This window comes from Heloderma suspectum, chromosome 2, assembly GCF_057233095.1.
Source record: "Heloderma suspectum isolate Gila_16-S chromosome 2, 16-S_ref, whole genome shotgun sequence".
In the NCBI taxonomy this organism is placed as follows: domain Eukaryota; kingdom Metazoa; phylum Chordata; class Lepidosauria; order Squamata; family Helodermatidae; genus Heloderma; species Heloderma suspectum.
The window spans coordinates 368,687,043-368,714,619 of record NC_139459.1 but is presented as its reverse complement, the minus strand read 5'-3'; the positions used below and the strand labels follow the sequence as shown (position 1 = coordinate 368,714,619).

The 27,577-nt window shown below is 45.7% G+C and overlaps 1 protein-coding gene across 10 annotated transcripts in view; it reads left to right on the top strand.

The window, feature by feature from the left end:
- Positions 1–7,531: 7,531 nt before the first annotated feature.
- Positions 7,532–27,577, top strand: part of LOC146355967 (uncharacterized) — a 31,317-nt gene continuing 11,271 nt past the window's right edge. For 4 of the 10 annotated variants that reach the window (XM_084831290.1, XM_084831288.1, XM_084831285.1 and 1 more), the window contains exons 1-7: positions 7,532–7,855; positions 13,986–14,994; positions 16,783–16,903; positions 17,701–17,783; positions 19,049–19,175; positions 20,093–20,227; positions 24,997–25,131. In XM_084831290.1, coding sequence (XP_084687416.1) covers positions 14,263–14,994; positions 16,783–16,903; positions 17,701–17,783; positions 19,049–19,175; positions 20,093–20,227; positions 24,997–25,131 — 1,333 coding nt within the window. In that variant the 5' untranslated portion in view covers positions 7,532–7,855; positions 13,986–14,262. Of the gene's footprint in view, positions 7,856–13,985; positions 14,995–16,782; positions 16,904–17,700; positions 17,784–19,048; positions 19,176–20,092; positions 20,228–24,996; positions 25,132–26,881; positions 27,095–27,577 lie in introns of all 10 variants that reach the window. The other 6 variants (XM_084831289.1, XM_084831282.1, XM_084831281.1 and 3 more) reach the window with 4 other exon arrangements.

The following is a 27,577-nucleotide window of genomic DNA, read 5'->3' as shown; positions in this document are numbered from 1 at the left end:
TCATCCCTCGTCCATGACATGATCCTGAATGAGGGTGCAGACCTGGCATGTATTACGGAGATCTGGCTGGCCGAGGCCACTGCTCCAACTCTGGCGGCCATGTGTCCAGCTGAATTTTCGTATGAACAGCAGCTGAGGGCTGGGGATTGGGGAGGGGGAGTGGCTGTTATCTATCAAGAGTCCTTGGTCTTCACCAGACCCCCTCTCCAGGAGACCAAGGTTACTGAGTGCATGTACTGGAGGTTGGGCCCGAAGGGCAGTCTGGGGATACTGCTCATGTACCGTCCACCCTGCTGCACGACTGACTCCCTGGCCGAGGTGCTTGAGGTGGTCTCTGATGTGCGCGTCCAGTCCCCTAACTTATTGGTGTTGGGGGACTTCAACGTACATTCATGGGCTGTCCTCACAGGGGCACCTCGGGACTTCATGGAGACCATTGCTTCCTGGGAGCTGCACCATATTCCAACTGGGCCCACCCATGTAGCCGGTCATGCACTAGACCTTGTGTTTGTTTCTGGAGAAGCGGGGAGTGATCTGGAAGTCGGGGGTATATCCACCACCCCCTTGTCATGGTCAGATCACTATCTGGTGACGTTGGACTTCTCGGTTCCACAACCCCTCCGCAGGGGTGGAGGACCCATTAAAACGGTTCGCCCCAGGCATCTTATGGATCTGAATGGATTCCTGAACGCGCTTGGGGATTCTCTGGAGCACGCCAACGGCCACCCGGTCGAGACCCTGGCAGGTGGCTGGAATGCTACAATCACTGGGGCATTATGTCGGGTGGCTCTGAAACACCCTCTCCCCCTGAACAGGGCTCGGTCTGCACCATGGGTCAATCGGCAGTTACGAGCTCTGAAATAGGAGGTGAGACGGCTAGAGCGCCGGCAGCGGAAGTCTCGCTCCAAAGGTGATCAGACACGGGCTAGAGCTGTATCTTCAGCCTATCACGTGGCGGTGAAGGAGAGTAATCCTAGAGTAATAAAGGAACTGGCAGAAGAACTCTCAGAACCGCTGCCTATTCTCTTTGAGAAATCATGGAGGACGGGGGAAGTGCCAGATGACTGGAGGAGGGCTAATGTTGTCCCTATCTTCAAAAAGGGTAAGAAGGAGGAACCTGGGAACTACAGACCAGTCAGTCTGACATCAATCCCTGGGAAAATTCTGGAGCAGATGATCAAGCGATCCATCTGGAAGCACCTTGAAAACAATGCAGTGATTACTCGAAGCCAACATGGATTTGTCAAAAACAAGTCCTGCCAGACAAATCTGATCTCATTTTTTGATCAAGTAACCTCCCTTGTAGACCGTGGGAATGCTGTAGACATCATATACCTCGACTTCAGCAAAGCTTTCGACAAAGTGCCCCATGATATCCTGATGAGCAAACTAGCTCAAAGTGGGCTAGATGAAACAACGATCCGGTGGATCCACAGTTGGCTACAGAATTGGACTCAAAGAGTGCTTATCAATGGGACCTTCTCAAACTGGGGAGAGGTAACGAGTGGGGTCCCGCAGGGCTCAGTCCTGGGCCCAGTGCTCTTCAACATTTTTATTAATGACTTGGAGGAGGAGGTGCAGGGAATGCTGATCAGATTTGCAGATGACACAAAATTGGGCGGGATAGCTAAAACTTTGGAAGACAGAAACAAAATTCAAAGTGATCTGGATAGACTGGAGCGCTGGGCAGAAAACAGCAGAATGACATTTAATAGGGATAAATGCCAAGTTCTGCACCTAGGAAAAAGAAACCAAATGCACAGTTACAAGATGGGGGAAATGTGGCTCAACAACACTACAAGCGAGAAAGATCTTGGAATTGTTGTCGATCACAAGCTGAATATGAGCCAACAATGTGATGTGGCTGCAAAAAAAGGCAAATGCTCTTTTGGGCTGCATTCATAGAAGCATAGCTTCCAAATCCCAGGAACTACTAGTTCCTCTCTACTCAGCACTGGTTAGGCCTCATCTGGAGTACTGTGTCCAGTTCTGGGCACCACACTTTAAGAAGGATGCAGACAAACTGGAGAGGGTTCAGAGGAGGGCAACAAGGACGATCAGGGGACTGGAAACAAAGCCCTATGAGGAGAGACTGAAAGAACTGGGCATGTTTAGCCTTGAGAAGAGAAGACTGAGGGGAGATATGATAGCACTCTTCAAGTACTTGAAAGGTTGTCACAGAGAAGAAGGCCAAGATCTCTTCTTGATCATCCCAGAGTGCAGGACACGGAATAATGGGCTCAAGTTACAGGAAGCCAGATTCCGGCTGAACATAAGGAAAAGCTTCCTGACTGTTAGAGCAATAAGACAATGGAACCAATGACCTGGGGAGGTGGTGGGCTCTCCCACACTGGAGGCATTCAAGATGAGGCTGGACAGCCATCTGTCAGGGATGCTCTGACTTGGATTGCTGCATTGAGCAGGGGGTTGGACTTGATGGCCTTGTAGGCCCCTTCCAACCCTCCTATTCTATGATTCTATAAGGCAGCAAAAAAGAAATATTATGCTGCCCCTATGGCGTCTGCAGAGTGCTGTCCCAGGAGGCTGCTCCAATTGGTCCGGAGCCTGGTCGGTCCAGTTGCTCTGGAATCACTGGAGCATTCTCATGCCTCCTGTGAGGCCTTGGCAAGGCATTTTGCAGATAAAATTGATTGGATGAGGAGTGTTATTCCATGCACCGTGGATACAGCTAGGAGTGTTATTCCATACACCGTGGATACAGTTAGCAGGAGGCGGCCTGTGGTACACCGGTTTTGTGGGATCGGTTCCAGCTTCTTCCTTCTGATGAAGTGGACAAAGTGCTTTCATCTGTAAGGCCGACCACCTGCTTCCTTGATCCTTGCCGATCTTGGCTCTTTATGAGCTGCAGAGAGAGGCTGGGTGAGGGGATCAAGGTGGTGGTGAACGCCTCCCTTGAGGAGGGAGTGATGCCATCAGCCCTCAAGGAGGCAGTGATAAGACCGCTCTTAAAGAAGTCCTCCTTGGATCCCCAAGTTCTGAACAACTTTTGCCCAGTCTCGAATCTGCCATTTTGGGGCAAGGTGATTGAGCAGGTGGTGGCGATGCAGTTGAAGGCACACTTGGAAAAAGCTGATTATCTAGATCCATTTCAGTCGGGCTTCAGGCCTGGGCATGGGACAGAAACGGCCTTGGTCGCCTTGGCGGATGATATGAGGAGGGCTCTGGATAGGGGCGAATACTCCTTCCTTGTTCTCCTTGACCTCTCAGCGGCTTTTGTTACCATTGACCACGGTATCCTCCTGGACCACCTGGAGGGGTTGGGCACTGGAGACACCGTATTACGGTGGTTCCAGTCCTTCCTCTCCGACAGGTAACAGAAGGTAGCATGGGGAGAGGAGGTTTCGGACCCGCGGCCGCTCACTTGTGGGGTGCCACAGGGTTCCATACTCTCCCCGATGCTATTTAACATCTATGTGAAGCCAATGGGGGCTATCGTCAGGAGGTTTGGGGTGCAGTGTCATCAGTATGCGGATGACACGCAGCTCTACCTCTCATTCAAATCTTCACCAAAGTTGGCCGTAGAACCCCTGTCCAAATGTCTGGAGATGGTGAGTGGCTGGATGGGGAGGAACAAGCTGAAGCTGAACCCTGACAAGACCTTTGTTCATTTGCGTCCCTGTTATTTGCAGTAATAGGCTACGTAAAGATTTACGTAGCCTATTACTTGAAGAACAGGGACGCAAATGGCGTCTGGTACGCGGACGCCATTTGTGTCCTGGTGGCCAGAAGTCTGCCAGCGGCTGGAGCCAGCTGGCAGCTCTGCGGACTTGCCGTGGAGCGGAGCTGGCCGGGGCCAGTGAGAATTCCGGGGGGGAAGGACGGATAGCCTCCCTGCCTGCGGAACCCCGCGGACCCAAGTTAAGGGGGTTTCACACACCCCTACTATGGCCCAGTTCCTAACAGGCCATGGACCGGTACCAGTCTGCGGCCCGGGAGTTGGGGACCCCTGATTTACAGTATTTGAAGTGCTAAGCGCTCAGTAGCCTTGCCTCAAAGTAAAGTTGTGTCCCACTGATTTTTATGTAGCGCAAATTATATCAAAGTGGAAATTGAAAAAGAAACATACTTTAAGCTAATTGAAGGAAGATCATTTTTGTCATTAGTACCCAAACAACCTGTAGAACTTTGGAAAAAAAGGGTTATACACACTTGCCTTTTGCTAACCTAACTCACTGCAGATAGTACATTCAGAAAACACAGCCACTGAGTTCAGCTTGGTGCCCCCCTCAGCTCAGCGGCTGGGTGACCTACCCGCTCGCCCACCCCTAAGCCAGCCCTGACAGGAATGCTCTCCGTACTGGAAAAGATCATTTGATTGGATGTCAGAGTAACCATACAAGAAAGAAACCTTCTAGCTGTCCTGAGTGTGGGAAATGCTACAGTTGTGGGGGAAGCTTGATGAGACATCAGAGAATTTATACTGGAGAGAAACTGTTCAAATGCCCAGTGTGCACAAAACACCTCTCAAAGAGAGAAGTTGATCAGACATCAGAGAACTCAGAGGACAGTGATCTCATAAGCACCCTGAGTGCGGGAAGAGTTTCATTCAGGTAAATAAACTGATGAAGTATCAGAGCATCCATGAGCGACACTGGCGTCGTTCCTGCTCCCCTGGGTAGCAGTGCTTTGTCTTGTGAGGCCACTCAGTGAAGTGAGGATGAGCCAGCACCCAAGCCCTCTCCCCATTCCCTCAGATTCTCTGCCACAAACGTCCCTTTCTCCAGACCTCTTTAGCACAGCGGCCTCCAGTTGCTGACCCCTATAATGCCCCAAGAAAAAGTTAAGTTCTACATTCAGAACTTCAAAAAAAAAAATTCTCCATCCTGTCGTTAATAAAAAGGCTGGCTTATGGTTACAATTCTGAAGATACTTACTGGGAATGGGATGTAATGCCCATTGAGCTTTGTGGGGCTTCCTCATGAATAAACTGGTTTGGTATTAAGCCATTGTTCCTATCATTTGTTTCCCCCAAGGAACTTATGAACTGGTATTTGGGGAAGGTGCTGAAAACCACGTCTGTAGCTCCAGTGTGGAGTTTCTCTTCAGGATTCCAGCCACCCTATTCCATTCCCTCTTGCCTCCCTCCCACCCATTTTCCCTAAATATTTTTTTGTCCTTCTGCACACCTCAGGGTTCCCCCAGTGCTGCTGATACTTTCTCGTTGTGTGTGGATGGTGCCATTTTGGCTACATCGGCAAACTGAGTGTGCTATTAGGCTATACAAGTAGGACCTGCAACAAAATGTTGCAGTGTGGAATGCGTCTTTTCAGGGTTCCAGCCACTCTGTTGCATTCCTCCTTTCCACAGCTTTCCTAGCCAGTCAACATTCCATACCCACTCCTTGGGTATTTTGGAGTTATTCTTGTCTCCTAAGTGGGGTTTCCCTAAATATTTTTTGTACCTTTGCAAACCTCAGTGTTTCCCCAAACAGGCCGATACCTCCCTCTTGTGTGTGTTTTGTCTACATAAGGACTGGCACTCAGAGAACTGGGATTGCTATTCATGTTTAGTATATATGATGATAGGGGAGACTGGGTGGTGGTGTGTTTAAGATGCCACAACAATACTGTTATTGAATAAAGTCTTGGAATTCTGAAACATAGCAGAGTGGTGGTGTCTTTTTTTTTTTAAACCACCTTTACTAATACATTATTTATTTACTTATTGCATTTATATACTGCCTCTGTGTAACCAACCAAGGCAGTTTACAAAAATACATGAATCATCATCATGGCGATCACTCGTGACCAAGTAAGATTGTCTGCCAAGGGTAGAGTCTTAGCAGTGGGTCTGCAGGTGGCTGTGAAGGCCAATTCTGGTCTGGATCCACACAGCCTCCCACGGTGAGGACATAGGTTTCCAGGTGGAAGGCGATCACGATGAGGGTCTGCTTGATGTGCCTTCCGCTGAGCTCGTTTTTATTGTTAAATTTCAACAAAACAAAATAAGTAAAAGAAAAAAATAGTAGCCACATAAATTTGAACATATCCATTACAATGCATGCATATGAAATGTGTGTGTGTATTACAATATGGCTTTCTAAGAATTATACATCAACTCCAACAAATGCAGACCAACTATCCATATAACCATATAAATATATCTCTATAGCCATATAAATGTAAAGGTAAAGGTGTCCCCAACCAGTCGTGTCCGACTCTAGGGTGTGGTGCTCATCTCCATTTCTAAGCCGAAGAGCCAGCGCTGTCCGAAGACGCTTCCGTGGTCATGTGGCCGGCATGACTGAACACCGAGGTGCACGGAACGCTGTTACCTTTCCCGCTGAGGCGGTACCTATTTATCTACTTGCAATTTCTTGCTTTCGAAATGCTAGGTTGGCAGAAGCTGGGACTGAAGATGGGAGCTCACTCCGTCACGCAGCACTCGGGTCTCGAACTGCTGTCCTGCTGACCTTCCGGTCTGCAATTCAGCGTCTTAACCACTAAGCCACTGCGGCCCTCAGCCATATAAATAGAACCATATAAATATCCACATAAATATAACCATATTTATAAATATATTTATAAATAAATATAATAAATATAAATTATAAATATATTTATTAAATATAAATATAAATATCCATATAAATATCCATATAAATATAAATAGAACCATATAAATATCCACATAAATATAACCATATTTATAAATATATTTATAAATAAATATAATAAATATATATAAATAATTATAAATAAATATATTTATTAAATATAAATATCCATAAAAATATAGCCATATATCCATATAAACATCCATAAAAGCAGACCAAATATCCATATAAATATCTATATACCACCTGTTCAAATGTTGAAAGTGTTGTTAGGTTTTCAATCCATTGCATTACAGGAGGTGAGCATCCGCTTGGTAAACCTTACAACAGCCCTGCAAAGTAAGACTGCCCTGTATTGCTCTATGCAGCCCAATCTCATAAGAACATAAGAAGAGCCTTGTTGGATGAGACCAAAGGTCCATCTACTCCAGCATTCTGTTTCCACTGTGGCCAACGAGATGCCCACAGGAAACCCACAAGCAGGACATGAGTGCAACAGCACCCTCCCACCCATGTTCCCCAGTGTACTGCCTCTGATACTGGAGGTAGCATATAGCCATCAGGACTAGTAGCCGTTGATAGCCTTCTCCTCCACCTGCTCTTGAAGCGTCACACTTTTATCACTCAAAGCTCGCCCCCAAATGTGCAAGCTTTCAAGATCCTCAAATCCCTTCATCAGACAGGATGTTACAAAAAGGCAAGCCTGCCTGACGAAGAGCTCTGGAAAACTCGAAAGCTTGCACATTTGGGGGTGAGCTTTGAGTTGGTCTAATAAACGACATGGGTCGGGTTGTTGTTTTTCCTTAGGGCCCACGGGGCCGCCTTTGCGTTCTTGCACTCTTGCTAGCGATGTGTTTTGAGGAGGGGGAGCGCTAATGATTCAGCCGTTCAGCAGAGGGCAGTGGCGCTTCCTCTGCCTCGGCCGCTCCGCTACTGAAGCACCGACGAAGTAGCGGAGACGGCGGCGGAGGAAGGGGAGGAAACGGAGAGAAAAGGCTGGGTGCTGCCGCAGGAAGGAGCTTCGGCCTCCCGCTTTCCTGCGCCTGCCAGTCGGCCGTCCGGAGAGGGTGTCCCTCGCGGCGTCCACGGGCTCCCCTGGGAGGAGCGGCGGCGCCCCGTGCTGCCCGGAGCGGGTCGCCCGGCCCGAAAGAAGTGAGCGGACGCGGCGAAAACCAAGATGGAGAAAAGGCGCGCGCGCGCCCTTCCGTCGCTTTCCGGGATTTTTTGCGAGTTTCCTCAGCGCCGCCGCCGCCGCCGCCTTTAATACCAACTGCAGTGGTGAGTGCCGAGAGAAAACGGGCCGAAACGGGGCCACGGGGGAAAAGGGGGAGCCCCGGCTAATTTTACAGCGATAAACATCCCTAAAGGAGCCCCCCCCCCAACCTCTCCAGCCCCGTGAAGGCCGAGCGCGCTCTGTAGCTCGCTGGAACCCTGGACAGGAGCCCCCCTGTTGGGAGACGAGAGAGGGTGCGCTGCAGCACTTTGTTGCAGATGCCCCTGGTAACAATGTGCAGTTGTGGTGATGGTAGCAAGAGCACCACGTGGTGGCCTGCCAGTGGGCTGCCGCAGGTCACTCTGCCTCGGCCCCACCTGCAGTACGGGGTTGCGCCAAGCAGTTCTCAGCACTCACCCAGGATTGCGGTAGACTACCTTACAGGGGTGTCCTAAGCTGCCGAGCTGCTTAGCTCTGCCCCCCTCCGCCTCCCCAGCAACATGGAGGAAGTATCTGTGGTACAGGTGAGCCACCTACCATTCTGCCTAATTTCAAAAGCCCTCTGGGGTGGACGGTTCAGGAGTGATCTGTTTTCCCCCCAGAAGCCTGCTGGGCAGGGAGGAAGAGGGGTGTCAGAAACCGCTGGAGAGAGGCTGGCGTTGGCCCTGCCCACCACCAGCATGGGACCCCCGACAGATTACCGTCAAGGGAATGAATGCAGTCTTTGACAGAAAAAAGCATCCTCACCCGTGTTGTAGGGGAAGGGCCATGGCTCAGTGGAAGAGGCACAGTTTTGCCTGCAGAAGGTTCCAGGTTCGATCCCCCGCATCTCCAGGTAGGGTTGGAAACACTCCTGCCTGAAACCCTGGAGAGCCGCTGCCAGTCAGTGTTGATAATACTGGGCTAGATGAAGCAAAGGTCTGACTCAGTATAATGTTCCTGTATTCCTAAGCCACTTGTGGACTCAACTCTCCAGCCCAGTCAGAAAAATGGGGATAATATCTCTGGTCTACATTAATAAGCTACTCTCTCTCAGCGTTCCTTAACCCCATGCTGGAGGGGCGGGATAGGTGAGGCAAGATTAAAACTGATTTCTGTGGCCTGAGTAGTTTTTGGATTAGCCTCTTAGGGGGGTTTGCATGCCACAGGAAGGCACCATGGAGAAATTTCCATGGGGGGGGGGCTTCTTGTTGTTGTGGCAGCCACTATTTTGAATATGCGGGCTGCAGTAGGTGTGCGCTGTAGCTTCTTGTTATGTGCAAACCCAGCCTGGTTGTTTGTTAGACAAGCCACCCGCAACCCTAAAACAGCCCAAGGGTTCTGGGTGGCTTGTCAAGTATCCCAACAACCCACCCTTGCTAGGTTCGCACATAACAACAAGTTATGACACGCCCCTGCCAATGCTCGAATGTTCAAAATGGCGGCTGCCGCAGGGATGAAAAGCCCCATGGTGGTTTCTCATTATGCCTGAACCAAGTCCCTGGCTTCTAGTACATTGGAGAAATTTGAGAACAGGGTGGAGATGTCATTACAGAAGTCCTCCCCTTCCCTTGGAGGGAATTTTGCTTCTGAATGGCTGCGGGAGAGGTGAGTTAAAGGGGGAAAGAAAGAGGGGAATCTAGGAAACGGAGATATACAGGAGGAACAAGGATGGAAGAGAGGGATGCAACCCCATATCCTCAAGGAAAGGGAATGGGGGCAATGTATGTGCAGATAGCCAAAGGATTCCTTACTCCTGCGGAGGGCAGAGGCCTTTCCTATGAAGCTTGTGGCTCAGCACCATAATCCCCATTCCCTAACCCAGTTCTCATCATCTTTGACTATTGGCCATGATGGCTGATGGGAGTTGGAGCTCAAATTTACAGAATCCACCAATTTCTGGAGTGCCCCAGGTTCGCCACCCCAGCCTGAACTGAAAGGATGCCTAAATGGAACACTAAATGCATTTGCTTGTATCCATTTCTGGTTACCCTCCCTTCTCACTCCATGCCACCCCAGTAGAAATTTAGACGATAGACCTACCTTTTGCTTCTCAGTCTACGTAAAGGACAACATGCCCTGATGGTCCCATACACCGTCATTAGGAATAACAGGGTGGGTGTGGGGTCAGTGCAGCCTGTTGTAGGACTTTGCCCAGGTGGTTTTCTGCAGTCCAGGGAAGATGGGATCCTGCTTCCACAAACAGAGTAGCTATACACAAGCTAGTATAAGGTAGATCAGTTGCCCCGTACCACTGTTTATTCTTCTGCACTCTGGGCTAGGTTGCTGAGTGTGTGAGAGAGAGCACCTCCCGCTGTTTCAAAACATGTTTAGGGTTCAAATGTGATTCCAATCTGCGTCAGTGACTGGGAATCATGAAACCATTATTTCAGTCTTCTCAGTAGTGGCAGCTCCATTTGTGGAATGACCATCCCAGAGAGGCTCGCCTGGAGCCTACATTTTGGTCTTTTTGGCGCCAGGTGAAGACCTTATTTTCCCAGGCTTTTTAGCCCTTTGGTTTTAAAAATTGTGCATTTTTAATCTTTGTACTGCTGCTGGCTTTTATCTTGGTCATTACTTTGGTATTATTCTATTATAAATTTGTGGTTTTTCATTATGTTTTACTATATGATTGTATTTTATGATTTTAAGCTTTGTTTTGTAAACCACCCAGAGAGCTTTGGCTAATGAGCAGTATAGAGATGTCATAAATAAATAAGGACACAATCCTATGGACTGTGCCCTCTCTGCTCGGAAGCCCCCAAACCCGGCGGCTTCTGAGATTCCAGGAGGAGTGGCAGAGGCAATTTTGCCTCCCTGTTCTCCAATTATTTTTGCTAGATGGGCTTTCCAGCCTGTCTTGTGAGGGTGCTTTGGAGAGGGAGCGAAAGAGGCTGGAGGAGGCTCAGGATAAATAATATCCTGGCCTCTCCGGTCTCCTCCCCTCCCCGAAATGCACCCTTTTCTCCCTCTCCGATTTTCTGACCTTGGAGAGGCAGCCAGTGCGGTTCCCCATGCCGGCTGTGAGGGGGAGGGGGCTCATATATCTGACTCGCCCTTCTGAGATCAGAGTACTGCCCCCAACTTTGGAAGGGATTATCCGAGCCATCCTATGGTCCCTGGGGACAATAGAATTGGTCTCTCGGTGATTGTTGTTATAAGCAATTATAACAATTGCTATATAGGTCCATGTGCTACATACGTAAATATGCAAATCCATTTGCTTTTTAAAAATGTGACTGTTTGACCTGTGTTGATGATTTTGCTTTGGCTATGATGAGGTATTAAAAAACATGTAATGGCAACAGATACTCTTAAAATACACTATGTTTTGATAGTGTAATCATCATCTCTCCCTATGATAGTGAACTCAGGTGGTGAGTGCTGTCAGAAATGGAGCTTAAACAGGGCCAGTGAGAGGTGTCAGCATACTTGGGGGAATCCTGATGTTTACACAACTACAGTTTTTTAAAAAAGAAATAACATGAGTATGTCTAAGCATGTACAGAGCCCTACATAACCTCATTTCAGTCCTACACAAGTAATGCCATGATTACCACTACTGAACCAGAGAAACCTATGTACATGGTTACAGATGGTTATTTTATGTTTATTTATTTATAATAGGATGTTAAATACATACTGTAAAATACAAATACATCTTGTTAATTTTGTTAAAGTCCAGTAACGTTTTAAAAATTGGTAAATATTCCAATATATACAAAGAGTAAAGTGATTAGTGCTTCTACATATCAAACAGTGTATCAGTGTTTTAAAAAGTATTATAAATACTATATAATTACTATTAGTACATAAATTTAGCCCTATATTAACCATACATCTAATCTAAATCTTACCATTCATCAATTCATCTTATATTTTCCAATATCCAAATTATATTTCTAACTCATAACTCTAAACTCCAAAAAGGGTTTCCAATTATTGGGAAAAAATACTTCCTTCTTCCTGTCTCTTACATGTACATATTCTTTTGATTTTACCAAATTTGCTATTTCCCATACTTTCAATAATCAGCTTTTAACAGCGGTTACCTCATTATTTCTTGGCTTGGTGGCTATTAATATTTTGGCTACCACAAGTAAACTCTGTGTGTTTACTTAATACTACCTTTTTCACATATGCTAATTAGAACTATTGGGTCTAATGGTATCTCATAAACTAACATAAATTTAATTGTGCCTACTATTTCTGCCCCCATAATGTACCACCTCCACCATATATGTTAAAAATTTGCATTTCCTTTTTCACAGCACTAGGTGTTGATCTGTCTCTTGCATATAAATCTTGAATAGCCATGCAGGAGTAAGATGCTATGTATATATAACCTTATACTAGTTCTCTCTAGTGTGCATTGTGATAAAACTTGTTGTCGTTCAGTCGTGTCCGACTCTTCATGACCCCATGGACCATAGCATGCCAGGCCTTCCTGTCCTGTGCTCTCTCACGGAGTGTGCTCAAGTTCATGTGATAAGACTGGTCCTTTATTAAAGATATACAGCCATTTTTGTTGTGATAGCTCGGTTTCAGTAATTCTCCTGCAGGTATTCATGCATTTGTTACCCTTTAAATCATCTATAGTCAATAATACTTTATCAATTCCAGACGACAATCCTTTTTTTTAATTGGCTCCTTCATGATTAATTCTTCATAACAACTTAAAGTTTATCTCATAAGTCCTTGATGCTTTTTCCTTTCTGTGTAACTACAGAGTTGCAAATATTGAAACTACTGTGGTAGCAGTTCACCCATTTTAATCCTAATTCAGCTCTACTCAAAGAAGACCCATTAACCATTACATCCTTAAATGCTGTTATATGATAAAATATTCATTCCCACAGCATGCCACTAATGTTAAAGTTAGCATTGTAGATAAATGATGTTTACCATGTCCTGTATGTATTATCTCCAAATGTATTGCTAATAGTAATATATTAGCGAATTTAGGACCTCCTCTTCCATATGGTCTTTGTATTGTCATTAACGCGAGTCTGACTTTTTTTCCCTAACCCAAAGAAATCCACCATCTTTTTTTGCCATCTCTTAAGACTATCCATCGAGTTTCAAATTGATATATTTCTCATAATATATGATAAACTAGGCAGAATATTCATTTTTAAAATGGCCAGTCTTCCCAGCCATGATACTGGCAAATGCATCTAAGTTTTAATTTTTCTCATTTTTTCACCTATCATGGGAGCTTATTTTATATTTGACTATTTTTATTTTTAAAATTAATCATCTCTGTAACAAAATGTTGCTTCCTCACAAGAAAATGTCTTTAGCATCAGGGCAGCAGAAGCAAACCCCGTTGTAATCCTGTAGTTATGATGGTACCATCATGAGTTAAGTGAGCGTAAAACATGTAATTCTGCGCATGGTATGTGCGAGTACCCTTTCTTCTTTAATTTATCAGGGTTGCCAAACTCCCCCCCCCCCCATTTTGTTCCAACACAGCAGGCATGTATCAGTCGAAAAGTATAGAAAGTGGGGCGTAGGGAGTGAAAGAGAGGAATGCCCACCTTCCACACACCTTGTGTTTTGTTTCTCACTGATCTCTCATCTCCCGTATGTTTTTGTCTGTGGAGGCTGGGATTTCTTGGTTGTAACCTTTTCTGCACACGCTTACTTTGGAATAAGCTCTATTGAACACAATGGGACTTACTGCTTATAGGATTAGGTTATGTGTTTTATCTGAGGAAGCAGTAGGGTTTGTTTTGCAATTCACATTTGAGTACATGAAGTAATACAGTTTGGTTCACACATACCAATTAGCCCATTTACCTGGTTTATCCTGTTTTACTATGAATGAGCAGAGGAGCATGCTGGTGCATGCAGCCTATTTCCTTTGCTTTTCTCTTTCCACAAGTGGGTGAAACTAACCAGGAAGCCTTAGCTGATTTTGTCATCCAAACCTGGACTGTTGGGTTATTGCTCCCAAACAAGTCAGGATTTGTAAGTTTGTTGATAGCTTGAATTCATGCCTGAAGTAAGATTTGAAGACAGGACTTACTGAGTTCAGAGCATAACCTCACTAACTGCACCCATTCAGTGGTGTATACAAATGGGGGTTTATATGTTGCTGTCTGTTGGGGAGCAGTGTGTATTTGAGGAGCTCAGTCCAGACTGCATGCTCATCTCTTCTTTGTTTTTCCCAGCATTTTAACATTCCGCTGCATGTGTCTCTTTTTAACTCAGGAAGAAGAAATTCCCCTTTCCACTCAGGAATACCTCAAGGGACTGCTGGGGGGCTCTGGCAGTTGCTTCTCTCTTATCATCAGGCAAACCTTATTAGCCTGAGCAATTCCATTGGAGTGCTCTAAGACCAACCAAGAAAGGCTGAAAACTGGTGATTTCCTTCTCTGTATTAAAGGGGGGGGAAGGGGGGGTTGACAGCAAACGCTTTTACCTGGAATCAGTGTTCCAGAAGGGCAATTGCTTACTGCCATAATAGAATTGAGGGGAAGATAAAAAGATGAAGGAGAAAAAATCAGCAGAATTAGAAGAGGGACCAGAAGGAGCAGGAAAAACCACCAGTGTAAATGCAGTTCAGCCGGAATGCATGACAAAGCGATCAGGATGGGGAGCGTCGCAAGTGGGCAAAGGGGAACCATCCAAGGGGATGCAACAGCGCTGGGAAGCCCAATGGCAGGACTTTCTAAAGACACTGCAGTCTCCTTATTCAGCATGGGGGAATCTTCAGCTGTCAGAACCAACACCGTGGGACGATACCAAGGCCTTTCTGGCCTCCTTTGAGCAAGTGGCTGAAGCCTGCCGGTGGCCTAGAGGAGAGTGGGCAGCTCGGCTCCTGCCAGCACTGAGTGGGGAGGCAGAACAGGCCTTTCAAAGCCTGGAAGCCAGAGACCAGGAGGACTATGGGAAAGTGAAGGCCGCCATCTTGCGCGGGGAAGCTCTGAGAATGGAGATGCAGCGCCAGCACTTCAGGCAGTTCTGCTGCCAGGAGGTCGAAGACCCGCGAAGGATTCACAGCCAACTGCAGGAGCTTTGCCGCCAGTGGCTGAAGCCGGAGAGACACAGCAAGGAGCAGATCCTGGAGCTGCTGATCCTGGAGCAGTTCCTGGCCAGCCTGCCGCTAGAACTCCAGAGCTGGATCCAGGCAGGAGGGCCGGACACCTGTTCCCAGGCTGTGGCCCTGGCAGAGGACTTCCTGATGAGCCAGCGAGAGGCCGAGGGAGGGAAGTGGCAGGTGAGGCTTTAATGTTTGTAAGAGGACACAGAATTTGGCTTGGCTTGTTAGAAATGTGTCAAAAACAAATGGAGGCTTTCAACAACATGGTTGCCATGGACCCCCAACCCCTGGGGGGTGTTCCTTTTCGGAATTCCAGTCAGGAACAGAAACTTTTCAGCACTGGTTGGGGAGGGGGTGTTTCAGGAGAAAGGGAAAAGGACACATTTTTCTTTCCCACTCTCTTGATGCCTTACCCCTGCTGTACTATGTAGCTGTCTGCTAACACCAAGCATGGGTGCTTTATTTCTGAATGCTTTATTTATATTTGGATTGAAGGGAGGTTTCTGGACAGTAAGAAATGGGAAATATGTTCTTCCCCCTAAACTCCCCTCATTAGCCTGGGCTGCAGAGGAAAGGGTTTTTGTTTGTATTTTAACCTGACAACACACATCCCTCCCACCCCAAATCTAATACATCCCCAGGATACTGTGAGTTGCTAGGGGCTCAAACCAGCTAAGTTCCTTGCCAATTTCCATAGGTCCTGGAATTCATGTGCTCAAGTCTTTGTTGAGTTGAGCTCTTATGCTCAGGACAGGAAGGCCTGGCGTGCTATGGTCCATGGGGTCACGAAGAGTCGGACACGACTGAACGACTGAACAACAACAACATGCTAAAATAATTCTGCAGATCCAGGGCTTCTTAGCTCAAACCTACTTTGAAGTAAATCTCACTGAGTTCAAATATAGGATTGAAGTGTTAGCCTTACAGCATAAGTTTAAGTTCGCCACCTCTTCTTTCTGGCAGAGCAACTGTGTCTTTAACATCTGCATCACAGAGTACAAAACTCACAGTTGTAGCTTTTCCCAGCATGTAGATGCAGCATTAGAGGGAGTGTGGCACCTGAACATAAGAACAGCCATGTTGAATCAGAGCAAGGGTCCATCTTGTCCAGCATTCTGTTCACACAGTGGCCAACCAGCTGTTGACCAGGAACCCACAAGCAGGACCTGAGTGCAACAGCACCCTCCCACCCATGATCTCCAGCAACTGGTATACATAGGCATGCTACTTCTGGTACTGGAGGTAGCATATAACCATCAGGAGTAGTAACCATTGATACTTTTATTCTCCATGAATTTGTCCAATCCCTTTTAAAAGCCATCCAAATTGGTGGCCATCACTACATCTTGTGGTAGTGAGTTTAACTCTGTGCTAGAATTGTGAGAGAGGGAGAAAAATGACTCCCTATCCACATTCTCCACACCATGCATAATTTTGTACACCTCATGTCTCCCCTCACTTGCCTTTTTTCCAAGCTAAACAATCCCAGACCTGCAGGAATAGGAACATAGGAAGCTGCCTCCTACTGAGTCAGGCCATGGGTCCATCTAACCCAGTATTGTCAGCACTGATTGGCAGCGGCTCTCCAGGCTTTCAGGCAAGAGTTTTTCTAGCCCCATCTGGAGAAGCTGGGGATCGAACCTTCTGCATACAAAGTAGGTGCTCTGCCACTGAGCCCTGGACCTTCTGCCGCCAGCCACGTGGCCCCCAAAGGCCCCAAAGCATCATAGGGAAGAAACTGGCCAGGCATACGTGGTGTTCACAGTGATAATGTTTGGTTGGCATCAGAACAGCCTCATGAGAATGAGTGAGCTGTTGAGAGCTTGATTTGCCAAAAACTGCCCATTGGATTATACCCCAAAGGGAATATAGGATTGAAGGGTCCAGAGTGTGCCTCTTAGGCATCACTGTTGCTCTCCCAACCACGTTCTTCTGTTCTGAGTGAGATCACTCTTGCTGTTTCAGAGACCGCTGCAGGATGTGTGCGTGGGCTCCATAGATGCAGAGGAGGTTCCATCGGATGCTGCCCAGGGACAGATCTACAAAGAAGCCCAGCAGCTTGGAGATGGGGAGAGCAGTCTGCTAGGTAAGATTTAATCGAGTTACTAAGCATTCTACATCTTTTGTGCTTGTGGGAAGATGAAGATGACCCGCTGCAGAAGAAGGATAAGAGTCCAGTACCTAGAGCAGTCTGGTGGGGATTTTGGCAGCATCAGTTTGTCCTGCTGGGAATGAGAAAAAACACACCCGTCAAATTCCTTTGTTCTACACAATTAGGGTCACTTTTTGGATCTGCTCACTTGAGGTGCCAGATCTAGAAATGTCTAACCAAACTAACAAATAGAACTTGCTACAAGTTAAAGCTTACGAACAGCACAATTCCGCTCGTCCTAAGTGCACGATCTTTAGGTCTTAACCAGGTTTTCAGACTTTCTCAATTTTACCTTGATTGGGACAGTGTAATAACATCCTTTGCGAGATGAATCCTCTGCAGGACTGGTGAAATAAGCTAGGCAAGACTTGAGAATCAGAACTCATCAAAAGCCCTCTGTGCATACCTGAGAGGTGGGAATGTTCAGCTCAAAAAGGGACTGGCTGTGAACAAGGCCCAAAAAGGAGCGCTAAGATGGCCACAGACTGTCTTCTTTTGAAGCGATCAGTTCAAAGGAAGGCAGGGACCCTGGACCTTGAGCTGTATAGAAGAGGGATTTTCAGCACCCGCACTTTTCCCCACCTTGTCAAAACAAGCTGCCTCTGCCAAAATTTACTCTTGTCCTCAACTCTGAAAGAGACAGGGTTCCTGTCTTCCTGTGCATCTGGTCACTCTAAGTAGGAAGGGATGGACCTGTTCCCCTTCTAAAATCTCCCTTCCACCCTTTGCAGACAGTGGAATCAAATGCCCAAGTCATTCCAGTTCATCACTAACTCCTGAAGGACGGGCTATGGCCAGAGCTGGGCCGAGTGAGGTACGTGACTCAGTTTGCTAATGCACCGAGACCAGGATAACACCACATAACAGTTTTCGCCAACTTGGTGCCCTTCAGATGTGTTGAACTATGAATCCCAGGATTCGTAACCATTGCACATGCTGGCTGGGGCTGATGGGAATTGGTCCAAAACTTCTGGAGGGCACCAGGTCATATAATACTTAACATTTGTGTTGCTGGTTTTATTGTTTTTGCTTTTATTATATATATCACCCTGAGAGCTTCAGCTATAGGGCAACTCATACCTTGAATAAATAAGTAATTGTCCTGTGACCTTTAAATACTTTCAATAAATAAAGTTTAAAGCACTTCACAGGCATTTTCATGCTATAATCTTTGTAATAATCCTGTAAGGGAGGTTTGTATTATAGAGCCATAGCATTGGAAGGGGGCATTTAGGGCATTGTCCAACCTCCTGCTCAGTGCAGGAATCCAGTTTAAGGCATCCCTGACAGATGACTGTCCAATCTCTGCTTGAATACCACCAGGGATGGAGAGCCCACCAGCTCCCTAGGCAGTTGGTTCTGTCATCTGACTGCACAGCAACTGGTGTACGTAGGCATACTGCCTCTGATCCTGGAGATAGCATTTGGCCATCAGGACTAGCAGCCATTGGCAGCCTTCTCCTCTATGAATTTCTCCAATCCCCTTTTAAAGCCTCCCAAATTGGTGGCCATCAGTACATCCTGTGGAAGTGAATTCCATAGTTTAACTCTGCGCTGTGTGAAGAAGCCCTTCCTTTTATCTGTCTTGATCTCTTACCATTCATCTTCATGGGATGACCCCTTTGGGTTCTAGTGTTATGAGAGAGGGGGGGAAATGTCTCCCTATCCACTTCCTCCACATGATGCATAATTTTGTACACCTCTATCATGTGTTCCCTTACTCACCTTTTTTCTAAGCTAGACAGTCCCAGATGTTGTAACTGTCAGTTTATGAAAACATTCCAGCCTGGCCACATGTACTCAGCCTAGGTGATCAGGGATGTGGCTGATTATAAGACATAATCCTCTGTTTGCATTAATCATTCTTTGGTGTACTAAGACAAGAGTACTGAAAGGATGCTAGCAGTATGAGTTTTCCTCTCTCTTTAATTGTATTTTTATTAGTGGACTGAGGGTTGGAAATGTATTTAATGATTCTGGATTTTGGAGGAGAAGGACGTGGACTTCAGTCTGTGCATTAACAGTTCCTTGTGCAATTGGATCTGACAGTCCTGGCGGGGGGATGTTTTATGTTTCCAGGGACTGCTGAACCTTAAGGAGACAGGGGTGTCTTTGCATGTGGTTGAACGGACTCTGACACAGCCAGGCCAACAGACTATGTTCTGGCAAGTCCTGCAGGAGGAGGATGGGAACGTTCAGTCTTTTGGTAAGGGCAACTCCAGTAAACATCAGATGGGGGAACTTTTTAGAATTAGGGAAAGACAGACAGATACATAGGAAGAGAGAGACTCTTTCACATTCTATCAATGATAGAAAAGAAGTTGTAAAATTTATTTTTAATTATTGATCCACAAATTTCTAAAGTTGTGCTAGGTGCTGTAGACAGCCCCCATCTAAAGAGCATAATATTGAACAAATAAGCCACAAAAGAGACTAGGAGGGGGGTAGGAGTAATTAATGTTTTAAAAAATATTAAAATGCTATGAAAAATGCTCCTATGGGAGGGAGAGATTACCTTGGGATGTCAGTGGAAGTGTGTGGTTAGTGCAGGGGTGAGCAACTTGTGGCCCTCCGGATGTTGCTGGATTGCAACTCCCATCATCTTTCACCGCTGGATATGCTGGCTGGGGCTGATGAGAGTTATTGTCCAACAACATTGGAGGACCACAAGTTGCCCACCTCTGGGTTAGTGATTGATGACCTCTCAGAAAGAGATTGGGCGAGGGGGTGGTTGCAGAGTGGCCGAATAAAAATTCTAGTGGTCTGGGTGATTTTGTTGGTGGCTTCCATACACTTCTGCCCTCCCTGCCAGTACCAGAAGCAATTATTCAAAATAGCCATACTTCCTTGTTTTGTGCAATTCGCAAAAATTTACCATGTCCAGGGGCAGAATCTGTCTTGGAACAGAGTGTTGACTTTATAGTTCAGCACACACAGCCTTGGATAGTAGCAAAAGGGAGATATAATCATAAGGCAGGAGAAAAAGATGAGTGTAGCAGAGACATCGTGAATCAGTTGGAAAGGGAGATACAGCTGAAGGGAAAGCCAGCAGGAAGGGAGTTACAGGAGTCCAGGAAAGAGGTCACCCAAGCATGGATAAAATTCCTCTCTCTGTCTCTGTAGGTGACGGGAAGGGAGGTCAACTGAAGGTGGAGAATTCTCAGTGTGGAAGAAATGAGCCAGAGGATACAGACAGGACACTGCCACAGACAAGCCAAGAGAATGTGTCAGTGACAGCTGAGATGCATGAGGAAAGATGTGAGTCTGAGAGGGGGCTGGGGGAGGAGCCTCTAAAAGCTCAGAATGAATCCAGCAAATTCTCAGAAGGTCTTGAGCTTCTTGTAGTCAAAAATATACAGTGCAGAGGAGGGAGGGAATGCCCTTGTTCTCCAAGTGTGATAGAAGGGTCTGCTGCAAATCAGGATTAATTATGGAACATATTGGAGAAAACCCATGTGAATGTCCCATATTGGGGTGGGGGGTGGGGAATTCCAGCAGAAGTCAAGCCTTGATCAATATCAGATGAGACACACAAGAAAGAAATCATACAAATGCTCAGAGAGTAGGGAAAGCTTCCATCATAGAGCATCCATGCAGGATAGAAACCCTATGCTTGCTCTAAAGGTGGGGAAAGCTTCATGCGGAGAGCATATTTGATGAGCAATCAGAGAATTCATATAGAGAGCAACCTTACAAAGATCCTGAATGTTGGAGAAACTTCTCTCGGAGATCAAATTTGTTGAGACATCAGAGAATTCATTCTGGAGCAAAACCTTACAAATGTCTCAAGTGAACTTCTCTCAGAAGGATGACTTGCTGAGACATCGGAGAACTCACAGGGGACAGTGAATTTCTGAATGTCCTGACTGTGGGATGATGAACAGTGGCTGCAAAGACACACTGATTAGCCATCTGTGTAATAGGACATTAATAGAGTTAATTGTCTGAGGGCCGACTGTTCTAGAGAAATGTTCAGTATTGAATTTCACCTTGTTAGGAACAAGTAGGTTTGATTAAGCCGTAATGGTATACATACTTACTGCTGAATAGAGAGGGGCTTCTTTTTGAGTAAACATATCCATCACAATACACTTTCGACTACTGTTGCTGGCGTGCCTTTCTATAACAGGATCCTGGGAACCCCAGATATGAAGCTGTCTCATACAGCATCAGACCATTGGTCTGTCTTGCCAGATATTTTCTACTCTGACAAGGCAGCGGCTCTCTGAGGTTTCATATGGGCCCCAGTCTCTTGTAGCCGAGTTCCTTTTTTTTAATGGAGATGCTGCGGCTTAAACCTGCGACCTCTGGCATGTATAGCATGAGCTTTCCTTTTGAGCAGCGGTCCTCACCTCTTAAATAAAGAAAATGCTTCTTTAAAATCAGGACTTGCTATGATGCATACTGGAGAGAAATCCATGTGACTGTCCCATGTGTGTTAGTCAGTTGATTAAGAAACCATATCTTAACAGCAAATAGTCCATACATGAAGCAAATAATATGAAATGCAGGTGTGTTCTTTTATGGTGCTGATATCATATGCTAAGCTAGAGGCCAATTGCTGCCTCACAAGATCTGACTCCTAAAGTAGAGTGGTCTACTTTGTCCCTGCCCCCATCAGTAGAGGGTTTACCGGTGGATGATGAGCTCTTCAGTACTTTGTATAGCTCCTTGGTGCACCTTATGACTAGCAAAAATAGAATAAATTATGCAAATAAAACTGATCTGCATAGTGGATACAAGCTGCATAGAATCTGAACCAACAGAAGACAGGCCTACAAAAGGAGGCTGCAGGAGAACTGAGGAGACTAGGAAGACAAAATTCCTCACTTTCTGTTCAGGTGAGGGGGAAGGAAATCAGATCAAGGTGGAGACTCCTCAGCAGAGACAGATTGGACCAGAGGGGAAATGTAGGTGCATATCAGAAATATTCCAGCAAAACCTTCCTGTGGCACCTGGAACTCATCAGTAGAGATATGAATCTGAAGTGCAAAAGAAGAACCTTGTGAAGGTGCAAAAGGTCTTACACTGATCAACTAAACTTCCACAGTGTGCTGAAGAGGGAAAAATCTGCTTGTTCTCTGTAACAGATGACAAAGAAAAGGCAGAAATGCTCAATTCCTACTTCGGCTCTGTCTTCTCCCAAAAGAAGATCTATGACCCTGCACAGCAAAGGCAAAGTACAGGCTGAAGGGGCAGGATTGCAGCTTGAGATTGATAGGCATATCATCAAGGAACACCTAATTACTTTGAATGAGTTCAGATCTCCAGGGCCAGGTGAACTGCACCCTAGAGCAATAAAGGAACTGGCAGAAGAACTCTCAGAACCACAGTCTATTATCTTTGAGCAATCATGGAGGACGGGTGAAGTTCCAGATGACTGGAGGAGGGCTAATGTTGTCCCTATCTTCAAAAAAGGGTAAAAAGGAGGAACCTAGAAACTACAGACCAATCAGTCTTGACATCAATCCCTGGGAAATTTTTGGAGCATATTATAAAGCAATCCATCCGTAAGCACCTTGAAAATAATATAGTGACTTATCGAGGCCAGCATGGATTTTTCAAAACAAATCCTGCCAGACGAATCTGATCTCATTTTTTGATCAGGTAACCTCCCTTGCAGACTGTGGGAATGCTGTGGATGGACATAATATATCTTGACTTCAGCAAAGCTTTATCTTGATGAGCAAACTCGTTCAAAGTGGGCTAGATGAAACAATGATCAGGTGGATCCACAGATGGCTACAGAATCGGACTCAAAGAGTGCTTATCAATGGTGTCTTCTCAAATTGGGTAGACGTAATGAGAGGGGTACTGCAGGGCTCAGTCCTGGGCCCAGTGCTCTTCAACATTTTTTCTTAATGACTTGGAGGAGGAGGTGCAGGGAATGCTGATCAGATTTGCAGATGACACAAAATTGGGTGGGATAGCTAATACCCTGGAAGACAGAAACAAAATTCAAAGTGATCTTGCTAGGCTGGAGTGCTGGGCTGAAAACAACAGAATGAAATTTAATAGGGATAAATGCCAAGTTCTGCACCTAGGAAAAAGAAGATGGGGGTTACTTGGCTCAATAATACTACAAGGGAGAAGGATCTGGAATTGTAGATCACACGCTGAATATGAGCCAATAGTGTGATTTGGCTGCAAAAAAGGCACATGCTATTTTGGGCTGCATTAATAGAAGCATAGCTTCCAAATCCTGTGAAGTACTAATTCTCCTCTACTCAGCATTGGTTAGGCCTCATCTTGAGTACTGTGTCCAGTTCTGGGCACCACACTTTAAGAAGGATGCAGACAAACTGGAAGGTGTTCAGGGGAGGGCAACGAAAATGATCAAGGGATTGGACGCAAAGCCCTATGAGGAGAGAGTGAAAGAACTGGGCACGTTTAGCCTTGAGAAGAGAAGACTGAGGGGAGATATGATAGCACTCTTCAAGTACTGGAAAGGTTGTCACAGAGAGCAAGGCCAGGATCTCTTCTCAGTCATCCCAGAGTGCAGGACTCGGAACAGTGGGCTCAAGTGACAGGAAGCCAGATTCCAGCTGAACATCAGGAAAAACGTCCTGACTGTTAGAGCAATACGACAATGGCACCAATGACCTAGGGAGGTAGTTGGCTCTCCCACACCGGAGGTGTTCGAGATGAAGCTGGACAGCCATCTGCCAGGGATGCTTTGACTTGGATTCCCGCATTGAGCAGGGTGTTGGGCTCGATGGTCTTATAGGCCCCTTCCAACCCTACTATTCTATGATTCTGTGAAATATAGAATGGACTGCCACAGATCAGGACTTCTTATGAAACACGCTGGAGAGGGCTAGTATGAATGCCTCATGTAGGGGGGAACTACCAGCAAAAAATCAGACCATGATAAACTTGAGAGATTTCCAGTGGAGGAGAAATCATACAAGAGAGTTTGTGAAATGCTTCAGGCAGAGAGCACATTTGATGATACCTGAGAGATACATACCGAAGAGAAACTGCACGCATGCTGAGTATATGAGAGAGTCCACTTGGAGCAATAATCTAATCCAGCATTTCCCAATCTTTTGCCCTCCAGATGGTTTGGACGACAACTCCCATCAGCCCTAGCCAGCATGACCAATGGTTAGGGGAACCTGGTTGGGGGACGCTGATTGAATCAAAGATCAGGGAACTCATAGGGTCATCCATTATTAATTTCCATAGTGTCCATAAAGTTCCCATCAGAAAGCTGCACTGTCCAAACATCAAAATATCCCTGCTGTATTTTGAGCCAGTTTTGACTTCCCTGGTCCAAAATGTTTTTGCTGAAGGGAATTCCTAATTTAGGGGAGGAAGGAACATTTCGCCCATCAAATTAGTGGATAATATGAAAGTGATAACCTAAACAATACAACAGTTACCCAATTAGGAAGATGTAAGATCGTTTAGGCTTAGGCTGGAATTTTAAGCATACATACTGAGAATAGCTCCCACTTGTTTTAGTGGAACAAGTAAACAGAAATTTTGAGATCAGTCATACTAAAAGACATGGTTCCTTTCATTGTTTTCCTCCAAGCCACCCTATAAATAGCTTTTGGGACCAGTGATGCTGAAACCTTTTGCTTCCTGCAGCAAAATCCCCAGGGTTTAAATCTTGAGATGTCCCCTCTCCACTTCTGCAGGGAAACCATGATTTCCCATAGAAAAGAAGGAGGCAAGTCTGGTCTTCAGTATTCCAGTTAGCTTCTTCCATGATCAGCTGAAGCAGATTTTGTGTAAATAAGCCAAAGAAACATCTGTGCCTTTATTTTCTTAATTTACACAGGCAGCAAAACCCACCTTTTCCAGGGGCAGAACCTGGGCTAAGTGAAGAATATACACAGTTATGTATGTAAGGAAAAGGTGACGTGTTGACAGAGAGAACAGTATGAGGTTAGCAGAGACATTCAGTATCAGCTGAAAAGGGAGATATGGCAGGAGAGAAGGCCAGGAGAAAGGAGGTTGCAGGAGTCTAGAAAAGAGTTGACAAGACCGTGGACAAATTCCTCTTTCTGTCTCTTCAGGTGATGAAAAGAGAGGTTGGATCAAGATGGAGAAATCTCAGCAAGGAGTTACTGTCCCAGAGGAAACACACAGGGTGGTGGTAGAAACGATCCAGTGGAATTTTCCTGTGACATCTGAAATGCATGAACTCAGATGTGAGTCCAAAGGGCAACAGGAGAAGAAGACAGTGGAAAGAGGGAAAGAATTCAGTGAACCTGCAGAAAGTCGTACAGGTGCTGTTGACATTTCCTCTGCAGTGTCAACAGAGGGGGAAAAGCCCTTGTTTTCGAAGTATGGGAGAAAATACCACTGCAAGTCAGATCTTGTTGTGACACACATAGGGGAGAACCCCTTTGAATGTCCCATGTGGGGGGAAGAGATCCAGACAAAACGTTGCCGTCATAAATCTCAGGGAATCCTTACAGGAGAGAAGCAATATGTACTCTCTGAGTGTGGGGAAAGGTTCCACCAGAGAGATGATTTTATCCGACACCAGAATTACCACCCAGAAGAGAAACTTTATGGATGTCCTGAGGACAGGAAAAACGTCAGACACAGGCAAGCATTGCAGAAATATCAGAACATTCATTCCAGAAGGGATCTATATGTATGTTCTCTGTGTAGGAAAAGCTTCACTTCTAGAGCAGAACTAACAAGACATCAGAGAATACATACTGGAGAGAGACCTTATAAATGCCCGGAGTGTGGTAAAAGCTTCAATCGGAGAGAGAACTTAATGAGACATCACAGAATTCATACTGGAGAGAAACCATATGAATGTTCTCAGTGTGGGAAATCCTACAGTCGGAAAGAACAATTGATTGGACATCAGAGAATCCATACCGGAGAATAACCATTTAAAGTTTATCAGACATCAGAGAACTCGCACAGGACGGAGACATTATGAAAGGCCCAACTGTGGAAAGAGTTTCAGCTGGAAAAATAGACTAATTAGGCATCAGAACATCCATGAGCAATATGGACAGTTTCTGCTCCTTTGGCAAGCAACTTTTTTTTTGAGGGGGGAGAACTTTTAAGTAGTGAGGAACTAATAGTTGGCCAGCACCTAACCCCTTCAAAATGGGCTCAGATACTATTACCATAAATGCCATCTTTGTCACCCGTTTAGTATCCTGATAAGCAACTGGGTGGCCAGAATGCATTCCTCAGCAGGCTGGATTGGACATAGGGTCTTCTTATTTCTTGAGAATACTATGCAAAATGCTTCAGAAACCATGTTAATTTTGTGAGTAAGATGTAGACTGGCTTTGGCTGCAAATCCTATGCATATGTAGTGGCGCGTTGCACTCATTGGCTGTCATGGGACTTAGCAATGTGCAGATCTGCCTGGAATTACATCATTGTTCCTGTCATTGGATTTTCTCAATTAATCTTGGGAACTGTAGTTCTGGGAGGTGTTGAAATCTTTTGCCTCTCAAAGCACAATACCTAGGGTTTGAGCTGTACCCATTCCCTTTCAACAGGCAAACCATGATGTGAGATATGACAGATAGATTGGAAAGGGGCAGGTCTCGTCTTCTGTGCCACAAAGCGTCTCTCTGTGATTTAGCTGAAGCAGACACTGTTTAAACAAACCAAAATAGCGATCTTTGCCTCTCTTTTCTCTTTGTCTTTTTTCTTAATTTATAAAGGCTACAAAAACAAACATTTTCAGAAGCAGAATGTCTGTTAAGTGAAGAGTACATGCAGCCTTGGATCTAAGGAGAGGGGTGATGGAGAGAGAGAGAGAGAGAGAAAGAAAGCTGAGCATAGCAGAGACATTCTGAATCCACACAAAAGGAAAGGGAGAAATAGTAGGAGAAAAGGCCAGGAAGAAGGAGGTTGCAGGAGTCTAGAAAAGAGGTGACCAGCATATGGACAAAATTCCTCTTTCTGTCTCTTCAGGTGATGAAAAGAGATGTTGGATCAAGATGGAGAAATCTCAGCAGGAAGAGACTTTGCCAGAAGAAACACGCCAGATGTTAGCAGAAACATCCCAGTGGAATTTTCCTCTGACATCTGAAATTCATGAGATGAGATGTGAGTCCAAACAGCAACAGAAGAAAAAGCCAGTGGGAAGAGAGAGAGAATGCAAAGAACTTGCAGAAGATCTTACAGGTGTTGTTAGCAAAACCTCTGCAGTGCAATTAGAGGGGGGGAAACCCTTGTTCTCCAAGTATGGGAGAAAATACTGCTACAAGTCAGATGTTGTGCTGTACACTGGGGGAAAACCCTTTGAATGTCCCACATGGGTGGAAGACATCCAGACAAAATGTTGTATTCATAAACCTCAGGGAATACTTACAGGGGAGAAACAACATGTACTCCCCAAATGTGAAGAAAGTTTCCATCAGAGAGACTCTGTCACTGGGCACCAAAACAGTCACCCAGAAGAGAGATCGTACGAATATCAAGAACATGGAAAAAGCTTCGGACATGAACAGACACTGCAGAAATATCAGAACACTCATGCAGGAAGGAAGTTGCATGAATGTTCTACTTGTGGGAAAAGCTTCACTTCTAGAGCAGAATTAACCAGACATCAGAGAATTCATACTGGGCAAAAACCATATGAATGTCCCGAGTGTGGGAAACACTTCA